General features: G+C 45.1%; 1 protein-coding gene across 4 annotated transcripts in view; it reads right to left on the bottom strand.

The window, feature by feature from the left end:
• Positions 1–11,325, bottom strand: part of GRIA3 (glutamate ionotropic receptor AMPA type subunit 3) — a 316,978-nt gene that overhangs the window by 233,306 nt on the left and 72,347 nt on the right. For all 4 annotated transcript variants that reach the window (XM_019521579.1, XM_019521580.1, XM_019521581.1 and 1 more), the window contains exon 3: positions 7,284–7,523. In XM_019521579.1, coding sequence (XP_019377124.1) covers positions 7,284–7,523 — 240 coding nt within the window. The remainder of the gene's footprint in view (positions 1–7,283; positions 7,524–11,325) is intronic.

Genomic DNA, 11,325 nt, shown 5'->3' on the forward strand with positions numbered 1-11,325 from the left:
CACTGACTCACATTTTTTCCTTTAATAGATTTTTCCTAATGTGCCATTCCTTCCCACAGAGCATAATGTATTTGCTTTTGGATTGGTATTGGGAAGAGAATAAGCAAGTCTATATTTCACTCCTATTGTTGAGGCTACAACGCAACAGCACTTAGTCACCTAATAGCACCTTGCAAATAAGATTATTGTCCACTGACACACAAGCTTATTGTAAGATTACCTTTGACCACTGACACATGTTTATTTAAGGGTGTGACGGGATCTGATTCCCAGTCCCAACAATTGCACCTACTGCATTTTATGTTTTCCAAACCCGGGCCAGGGGAGGGTCCCCATACGAGCTAATCTGCCCGGGCCCCGTACCCTCCTTGAGCTGGCTCTGGGGCACCTGCCTCCTGTTACCCTGCAGCCCTCCTGCTTGCCCACAACCACAGGAGGGCTGCAGGGCTTGTGCTGGAGTCCTTCCAGGAGTGCAGGCAAGCCTCCGATCTGCATGCTGGATGAGAAAAGCGAGTGTTGCCACCTGGGACTGGCAGCAGCAGAGATCTTCCTAGCCCTGGTCCCAGGGGGCAGCACCTGGCTTCTTTCATCTGGCAGGCAGATTGGGGGTCTGCACCCCTGGGAGGACTCTAGCACAGCCCCTGCAGCCCTTCTGGGGGTACGGGCGAGCTTCTGATCTGCCTGCTGGATGACAGGAGGCGGGTGATGCCAGCTGAGATTGGTGCTGATGCCAGTAAGCCTTTCAAAAGGTTTTCAGTTCCCCTGTTTCATTTTTAAGCTGTTTCAAAAGCTTTTGTTGCATTTCAATTTTACTGTTTCAAGCTCAAAAAGCATCTAAACAGCTTCAAAACGAAATGCAGGTGAAATTTTTCACAGCCCTAGTAGTTATTTTGGTGGCTGGTTTCCTGCTTTATTGCATCATGAATTGGTTAGGTTACACTATAAGATGTGATTAACTGGTTAATTGTGTCTTATGTGTAATACCTGCCAGGGGCCCGAATGTTTTAAACTGCACACATATCTTGCAGAATTAGAGGCCTTATCGGCTCTCTATTTCAGTGGTGCTCAACCTTTTGTCTAAGGCTGTTTCAGATGAAGGATGTGGCATCTACAGACCTAGTCCATCACTGCAGCCCAGCAGGGGCCCCAATCTGGTGCATGGGGATGGCCTGGTCAGGGCCCAATCCAGCACATGGGGTTGGCTTGGGGTGTGGTCCCAGCCCCACACGTCAGATGGGGCCCTGACCCCAGCTCTGGCACAAAATCAGGCCCAGCCAGGGCGGCCCTGCATGTTGTATTGGGTCGCACCCCAGATCATGGTCTCAGTCCCATGCACAATGCCATGTCCTGGTCCACAGGACTTGGAAACTTGATGGCAGGAGTGGTGGCTACCAAATATCCAACCCATGAGGAGCATTGTGGGTCAGTGACATGGCTCCATGGGCCAAACATGGCCTGCAGGCCAAAGGCAGAGCACCACTGCTTTGTTTAATTGTACATCTTCACTTTACTCAGCTGTTTGTAATTTATCAGTCCAGACAGCCACGCTTCATGACTTCCACTTTGCTGATGACTGTGTGTTATGCATGGTCCACGGACCTAGCCTCGTCAGCCTGCGACAACTTCGGATTCACTATTAACATGAAGAAGACTGAAGTGATGGTTCAACCTGCACCTGGCACAACACCCCAGGAACCACATGTCTCAGTTAAAAGGTCAACTATTGATGGTCGACAAGTTTGTCTATCTAGGCAGCACACTCTCCTGTGCCATCCACATCAACGACAAAGTCAACACAAGACTAATGAAAGCTAGCGTGGCCTTTGGCAGACTCCGTAAGTCGGTCTGGGACTGCAGAGGCATCGGAACGTCGATGAAACCGAAGGTATACAAAGTCACCATTCTCCCAACCCTCCTTTACGCCTCCAAAACCTGGACTGCCTACCAGCGTCATGTCAAGAAACGAAACCACTTCCACCTGTGCTGCCTGAGAAAGATACCAAAGATCAAGTGGCAGGACAAGATTCTGGGCACTGAGGTGCTCGGAAGATCAGCTCTCCCCAGTATTCGTACTCTACTGAAACTGGCACAGCTAAGATGGGCCGGCCACCTTTCAAGAATGCCCGAACACCAGCTAGCTGAAGAAAATCTTCTATGGCGAACTGTCAAATGGAATACACTCTTGCTGCACTCCAAAGCAGTGGTACAAGGACACCCTTAAAGTGTCCCTAAAGAGTTCTGGCCTTGACCCAAAGTCATGGAAGCAAATCACTCGTGACCGTCCATCCTGTAGGTCATCAATCCAGAATGGAGCTCTGGCCTTCGAACAGCAATGCACAGCAGAAGCAATGAAGAAACGCATGGCCAGGAAAACAAAGACCTCTCGTACCTGGTCCTTATAGCTTTCCTGACCCTGCTGCAGCACATTGTTCAAGGCAAAGATTGAGCTAATAAGTCACCTACCGACCTAGCCTCCACGCGACCTAGCCTCCACCCCCTCTTTTCTCCTTCTTTTCCTCCTCCTCCTTTTTTTTCTCCCTCCCAGTTTCCTTCCCATTTATTTTCTGTCTCCCCTATTTCCCCAGCTGGATGCAGTCGTCTTTGCCCGCAAAGGATGAACAACACATATAATTTATCTGTACTGTCAACATCAGAGCTGAACACCATGATCTTAAATCTACTCATACCAAAGCATCAGTACTGATAGCGGGTTAAAAAATGTTGATACTGGCTTAAGCCACAGGCTATTGTCAACCATCAAACCTTCTTACACCCTTTATACCTTTTAACAACTGACTTTTAGTTGAAAACACTATCAAGGCATGTAGTGCTTGGTGCCATCTGCAGACTATTTATCATTGCCTGGTGGACAACAGCTCGAGAACCACTGAGTAACCATCATATGATTAGACTGTTTAGTGAAGGAGGAGGGGAAAAAAAATCACTGCTTTAGGGAAATGGGTTTAAAGAGAATCCGACTCCCATAGGCTTAGCTTGAAATAGTTCAGTAAACAATATAAAACCCCAAGAAGACTTACTAAGTTTTGTATGACATTTGCAATATGTTACAGTATTTATTAATAGCAAATGCAGTGTTTAATACCTGGCAGAGCCTTGCTTTATCAGACTATTGTAAAACTACCTGTGAGAACAATATGCTAGTAACTAATATTCAACATACGAAGGAATAGCGTAATGTTTTGTGATTTCTCACAGATAGCTTTTAATAATTTGTACCATAGATACTCAACTGCTCTGGGGCATAAACACTATAGAGAGGAAGTGTTGAGCAGTTTGCTGTCACTTAAATGCTTAAATAAATTATAATTTAAATGCTTCTTCTCTATAAATGTTATTATCTTACTGGCTTGTCCTCTGAATTGAACTATGACAGCTCTAGTATTTTCATTTTCAATGGAGTATCAGCACAGGCATGCGTATTATCTTTTATTCACTATCCACCAAAAAATCCTTCACCATAATTATTGTTCAGGCTCTTGAGATGCTCTCTCATTTGAAGACTCATCACAATAAATTAGGCAGGCTACTGAAATTGCCAAAAGTTTCAGGTGCTGCCACATACAATTACTGGTTGTGAGACAAAGAAGTTAATGTTTGCTTCATGGTGGATAATGCCCTACCTCTTCCTGTTACATGCCTTCCTAATTTTTTAGGATGCTTTACAAAATAGGGATTTGAATTTCAATAGCAATAACACACACTGAGACTATTTTCACTAGACTAAGCTCATTGGATCAGAACATAATTAATTGCTAATATTTGTTCCTGTTTACCAATCAGTAAGTCTGCTATCCAACCAAGGTGGGTGAGGATATTTGTCATGAAAGGCAAATATAAAAGATCTTAACCTTCCCTAGTTACACATCCATCAGAACTACCAGGATACAGATACACTTAGGTAAGATTTTCTCACAGTTCACTACTACTCCTGCAATGCTCCAAAAGCACTTATACTTCTTCCATCCCTACAGGCTTCCCAAAGATGCAGTCTTCCATTACCATGCAAGATCACACCCTATAGTTCAGCAACTCTGTTAGCCTTCTCACTGGATTCTTGCTGTCCTTTAATTGAAATTAAGGTATGTGATAGTCAAAATGTGATAGCGAGTCTAGGCTTATGATGGAAGCTTCCTAAAAAAACTGTAAGGACCTATTAGGATGCAAATGGGAAGGCAGGAAGCAGGGAGATGTGGAAAACTGCAAGGAAAGAAAAAGTGACAGAGTGATTCCCAGGTCTAGTTTTCTATAGGAAAAAAGTAGTATGCTGTTACTCATAGGATATATAAGGGGGTGGTTGATGTGTGATATGGGTGCCTCAGGTGACATGGACAGCTTCCCTCCAAACATTCTGAGCATTGCTAGTCATGACCTTGCATTATTGCATGTCTCACCAAACCCAAAAGATATTCATCTGCAAAATTTCTTCCACTTTTAAAGATATGAAATATTGCATTGCATCTTAGTCATTCCCTTCCTACTTCAGTAAATGGCACAGCTGCCTAAAACTGCATCTACAAATGCCCAGATGAGTTGTATGGGCTGAATTAAAATAAAAACACGAACTTTTTTGTAGTGGTTTGAAAAAGTTTCAGCAGCATTTACAACTGCAGCGTGATTTCTCCAGGTATTTCTCTTTGTCTCTGATCTCACACCTAAGCAAAGACATTTCAACTTTACCACTATCTACACTTCCAACATATATTGGCACTTATACCTTTCTCTACATTGAATCTCATGTTTAAAATGTTAGCTAACATAGACTCTAGCCCTACCAAATGCTATAAAAACTTTGCACGAACCTTCTTAGTAAGAATGTGCAAAAGTAGCCGCTTAGGACTTGACCTTTGTTAATACACTGTAGAACCAAGTCCCTCAGGACTGTAGGGCAATAGCTTGGACAGACCTAAGATCCTTTTTGCTCCAAATATGACATTCTTCCCAACTGAACTAATGGTGCTCTGTTTGTTCTTAGCTACATAGATTCTATGGCACCCAGTTGTCTGCTGAATTTATTCAACATGGGGGATTACTAGTAATATTTTATTGTAACAATCATTATCAGAAAATGTCATACTGTATCATACCTGTATCATACCACTTTATGCAGTACGTGGTCAATCGCAACACCAGCTGCTTGAGAGGAAGGTATTAAACTCCTATAGCTAGTAGTTGTGGGGTACCCTGCCCCTCCTTATGGTTTCAACCCATTTCTTAATATAGTTAAAAACTGGCCTAAGCCCTAAAGAAAGTGGTTAAAAAAAAAAACCCACATCTCCCAGGTTTTCTTGTGGGACTAACTACTATAGGCTTCTATAGATGTGCAGGGATGCAGCTCCAGCATGCTGGAAATCCAATGCATCGGAGCAGAATTAACACGCAAATTAACATCCTCCAGCAGCCTCCTGCATCATGTGCATCAGCATCCCCGAGTTGCAACATGGCAGCGGGGCACTTTGAACTAAAGCTCGTTCGATGAGCTTTAGTTCAAAGCACCCACCGTCATTTTTCAGTATAGGGGAGGCTGATACACATGACATCTGGGCACTTTTAATTAACACAGCTTGCTAATTAAAGTGCCCCCCCAATGCCTCCCAGAGCACGTGTTAAATACCCTGTGAGTCAGGATATACTGGCTATCACCTAAATATCCAAGTTACACATCACTCACCCCAAAGAGCTCAAAAGCAAGCAAAAATTACATGCTGAGAATACCTCCAAGTCCGAGTGGCTATGGGGTGCAGGATGGCGTTATGCATAGCCTGTGTGTAGTAGGGCACTGTGGGGTGCCTGCCACTTCAAGAGGAGAAGCTGCCCAAGAGGCAGCTTGCAGGTGGTGTGGGGGATGATTGCAGGGTCATCTGATGAGAGGGCGGCCTGCCTACGGCTTGATAGCCCAGTGCCTGCGCCGGTCAGGGAGCCTGGCCCCAAGAACCTGAGGAGAGGCATTCTCTGCAGCAAGCAGCAGGACTCCTGAAGGACCCATGAAGGTAGGGGAAGCAGAAGGACTCTGAAAGCCTGGGAACCAGAGAATATTGCCTGGGGCAAAGAAGATAGGGTTTATGCAGGCAAGGGACCTTTGTTATATGTTAGAATTAATATTTGAGTTACAAGCCTTGAGCCCTGCTGGAGGCAGGCTCAAGGCCTACAGAGAATTCCCCAGCCCTGAAAATGGGCTGAATAAGGGAACAGTGCCCACCAGCTCAGAGAAAGATCTGAGCGGGGTACAAATGGTTTCCCAGTCCAGAGAAGGGACTCCATCAGGAAGCTGAACAGAGGACCCACTGGCTAGGAAGAGTTGGAGTGAGGGATTAGAGGGTCTACAGTCTCCGAAGGCACTGCGTGGGGGGCTAGGGGTCTGAAGACCCAACAATAGAGGGCTGAGAGACCCAGAAAGTCTGAGAGTCCTAAGTGGGGCTAAGAGAAGTTAACACCTGGAGTGATAACACCTGAAAGGCTTGGGTTGTGGTGTAGGGGAGGCATGGAGCTACACACACTTTGCCCTTAAGGCTATAGGTGCCCTGCGGGGGCACTGCCAAGCCAAGAGGGCCTATTTAGCATAAGAGTTGGATTGAGACTAGTGGGGTCTAGGAGGGACCCGTTGAGGAGTTGATTGGGCTCAGGCTCTCTCTAAGGCTCATAGACATCCTTGCTTACTTAACTTCAATAAGAACAAGGCATGGAGGCAGAAGCCACACAGACATGAGGGGGTATCATGGCTGCTCCTGTGGCATGAACCTGCTACAATGTGGCATAACAACCTGGATTAATTTTGTCCAATCCCATAAAATAAAGCACATTTGTAAAAAGCGCTCTGGGATCTTCATTGCCAACACATGGCAAATAGGGGGTTAATGCTTTTACCATTTACTCCCCCTTCCAACACCCACTGCAGTGTGAGTATAAGATGGTAAAAATGGGCTGAGCAGCAGTGGTTTTAATCTCTTAAGTGCTGGCTGCATCAAAACACCTTGCAAGAGTTGAATCTATGGTCCCGTGCGAAGCAGGTATTCAATCCTCATGCTTAAGCTCTTAAGTATTCCCTCAAGCAACTATGCTTGCAAATGACTGAGAATATAAAGAGGCCGCCTTTCTCATTTCCCCCTTCATTCCCTTCCCGCAGAATAAATGTCTGCTTGCTAGGACAGTCGTTCTGAACGCATGCTTTGTGTTCAAAGGCTGCCATGGATGTCATGTATTCCATTGGTACAATTAATATTTCTAGCATGCAGCATAATATGCCACCTACACGGAGCGGTGCTCACCTCTCTCGGTGTCGTAGAGGTACACAAACTTTTCCCATTTGTAATACGTCAAAAGACTCAAGATGGCTCCTTTTAAGGCTGGCCGCATCTGGATGACAAACTGCACATCTGCATCTGTTGGGAAGCTGGGGGTGATGAAGGATGTGTGCAGAGCCCCACAAAACGACGTCAGTGTGTTCATTGACATCTGGTCATAGAATCCAAAGATGGCATAAACTCCTCTGGAGAACTGTGAACAGACTAACAGAGAGGAGATGGAGCTATTAGAATCTCAGACCACCATGAAACCATGAATAATTCATGAAGAGAAAAGATACATTGCAGTTATGCAGTGGCTAAGTGCTCAGGCATCAGACTAAGGAAAGCAGCAAGTTTCAGAGTAGAGGCTTTTTCCCCCTCTATCCCCAATACAGTACACTTTGCCTGAGCCTTCAGTTGTTTAAATTTAGAGAGACTGTTGGCTCCCACATTGCAGCTAATCTCAACCAGCAGGTATCATCACAAAAAGGTAAGAGATCTCTGAAACCTTCCAGCCTTTTATCCTAGAGCTGTACTGCATCATTGGCAGCTCTATTTCTTCTTCCCAAAGTTCATCATAAACGTGAAATCATCCCTCCTAAAGAGCAGAGGGACTTTTCTGGTGGCAAAACTCTCCAGTGACAAAGCAGCTGTGTGAATTCCCAGCCATCATATGGACCTGGGCAATTAATCCCATGCATGCAATGCCCCTTTTATTTTCTTGTCATCTGTGAAGATCATTACAAGTCAGAAATCTGACAAAGCCTCTGGTGTTCTTGTGAGCTGATGGCCTCTTATTTACCACAATGGAAGGAATTCAGATATACAATAGCTTAATGTGATTACCCTCAAAGGGCACATCTACACGTTCATCAACACGCAGTGGCTACTGCACATTTAATTAAGTACTTGTATGAATCAGGTACTAAATAAATGCATAGTAGCCAGAGTTACTGCACGGTAGTGCCAGTGAACGCCTTTTAGTTATGCTACTGCACAGTAGCCTAATAATACGGTGCAGCAACGTATTAGCACTGTCCGTGCTGTGACGTGCTACTGCACAGTGTTATTAGACTACTGTGCAGTTAGCGTATCATGTAAATGAGCCCAAAAAGTAGTAAAAGAGAGGGGTGATACTCATGGAATGCTATAACCATTTATGGGATACTGGGATTCATTTATGTAAAAACAGATAGTGACAGCACAAGACTACTTTTTAGTCACTTACACTTTTACTACGATCACAGGGCACCAAGCTACCACCAAAAGACACCCCTCCTCCTGCAACAAAGGGGAAACCACATGGAAAACTTTACTTATCCTATAAGGGAGGCTCGCAAGCTTCCCTAACCCCTGATATAACTCCACTTTCAAGCCCCTCAGAATCATGAACCATCAGTTCTTCAACAAATCACAGGTTCAGAAGTAAATATTGCTTGTCCTGAGCCTCTGGGAGATTAGATGCCTTTGTCATGCGATCTTGGAAAGCCACATTTAAGGAACAACAGGCACATTTCTCTTGCTAGTTGCTTAATGAAAAAAAAATGGCCACTTGAGTAGGAGGAAGTGGCTAAAAGTGTCTCCCTTTTTCCAAAAGATGTCTTTTATGTAAAGCTGTTCTGGTTGCTCAAAAAAGAAAAGAAAAAAAAAGAAACCATGGCAAAAAGAAAGCTTCACCTTATTTAATATTATAATGAAAGTAATACTTGTGAAAGGTCCTATAAAAATGGCTTTGAGACTATATACTGTTTCCATCAACAGAGCAGCCATGGGACCTGCAGCAAAAATACTTCTTCACCACATGCACCAACCTTCATCACGCAGCAGAGGCCAGTCATGTCTGAAAAGCAGGTGGACAAGACAGACATGTACATGGAGGCCTTTGGGCCAATGTCTCAAAGCAAAGTTGGAAAGCCTGTTCTGATGATCCTTCCTTATTGTACCATTTGGGTCTCACCTAAGACTGCTCAGAGGTATTGTTTTTGTGATGTATGCACTCATTTACTAGGAAGTGGCTTGAGGACAGCCACCAGATGTTACCAGCTGTGTGTCTACTGTGCTGGGATGAGCTCATGTTTAACATGAGCAAAATAAAAGATACTATTAAAAGGTATGATGAATTTTATCCCACTGTGTTGTAATAATCCACCAGCCTTTCCATGTTATTTGAAAACAAACATTGGATCCCAGTACTGAGATACAAGATCCTTCACTTGAATCATGCTATATGTCTCAAAGGCTCTACTTTCAATTACATTAGTAATTTTGGACTCATCTACCAGTAATTGTTATGGAGCTGCTGGCCTGCCTAGACTACTTTGCCTGAAAAAAGCTTTCAGAGCAACCTTCACCCTTTCATTCCATTCCTTCACAAAATCCACATGCAGAGTGCAGACTTCTTATGGTAGGAAATGACGCAGGCAGTGAAGAGCACAGCCTGGCAGCTTGGAGAGCTGCATGCAGCTGGTAAGTCTGGGATAGTGCAAGGGGAGGGGGGAGGGAAAGGGTGTGTGGCTGGGCAGATCAAGGCCCCCGTGGTGAGGGAGGATTGGGGCTGGGGATGGAGATGTGGCTCGTCCGGGGGGGCAACTCCCACCCCTGCTCCCGCTGCTCATCTGGGAGGGCACCGGGGGGGTACCCCTGGCCCTGCACGGGATGGGGCACGGTGGGCTGGGGCTGCACGGGGCTCTTCCTGGCCCACCCTGCCCCAACCTCACACAGAACCGGGGACACAGCCCACCCCCCCAGTGCCATCCCAGATGAGTGAATGGCAGGAGCAGCGGTGGGAGCTGCCTGACGAGTTGCCCCTGGATGAGTGGCACGAGCCACCCTCCCCTCCTTGTGCCCCCGGATGAGCCACAGCTCCATCCCACACCTGCCCCACCCTGACTGGGCAGTGCTTGCTGTCCCAGCCCCACTTCTCCCTCAGCCCAATGCCACCCCGCCCACTCCCCATCCACCACACCAGACTTACTAGCTGCAGGCAGCTCTTCAAGCTGCCAGACTGGTATCAGAAATTAGATCAGTATTGGCAGATATGCCTCCTTAAAAATCAGCTATTGTTATTGGCCCCAAAATCGCTATCAGTGCACCCCTAGTGTATTTGCATGCGTGCTTACACTGGATAGGCATAGACATGCCCATACAGTGTTTGTGAAAACACTTTTAAAGATCTTGCCAGGTTTTCCTGAAATTACTTGCAACTACAGACTTTGGTTGGGAGTCCACCAGAGGTTAACTATAAGGGCAAGTCTAAATGTTTTCTTCTATGGAAAATTATCTAAATTTTCCTTGAAAATATTTTTTTGTGGAGATTTGAAGATAGAAAAATTTTGGCTGAAAACCCAAATATTTCACTCTGAAAATGCGATTAACACTATCACTGGGGAGCTCGAGTATCTGAGCCTCTTGGTGCATCTCAATGCTTTAAGAGAGGTATGTTTTTGAGCACAGAATGTGCTCTTGGAAAAGGGAAACTGGAGTGCCTGGCCATGATAGGGGATGAAGTCTGTCCAGGAAACTTGACCCAGAGTGGAGAATGAAACCACAAGGCAACCAAACTACAACTCCCAAGAAGCACTGGCAGAAGATTTCAAAACCAAAATATCTGTGGTTTGCCATGCAATATACCCACTTGGGGAGGGGGGGAAGGGGACGAAATCAGTAATATCCATGGAAATGGATGCTTTTCAGAAAACTTTTCATTTAGTCAAAAAACACTCAACAAAATTTTCAACCTGCCCTACTAATCACCAGTGCCTTAAAGCCATACATTTTACCTACCAAACTGTAAAGGGAAGTAATTACGTAAAAGGAGTCATGACTTCTATATGAAAAAAACATTCAAGCACTTTCTAGAGCACCACCGCAAAAAAACATTTCTACCATAAATGCTAACAGTCCGAATCACTAAAGCTTGTTATAGTAATTTTAAAAAGGATAATCTACAATACCAGCTCACTGACAAGGCATCATAGATAACACCTAGGATAGTTACTCAGGTGTGAAAATTTGATTTTCTTCC

Source organism: Gavialis gangeticus, unplaced genomic scaffold (genome assembly GCF_001723915.1).
Source record: "Gavialis gangeticus isolate Ggan-Ray unplaced genomic scaffold, GavGan_comp1, whole genome shotgun sequence".
In the NCBI taxonomy this organism is placed as follows: domain Eukaryota; kingdom Metazoa; phylum Chordata; order Crocodylia; family Gavialidae; genus Gavialis; species Gavialis gangeticus.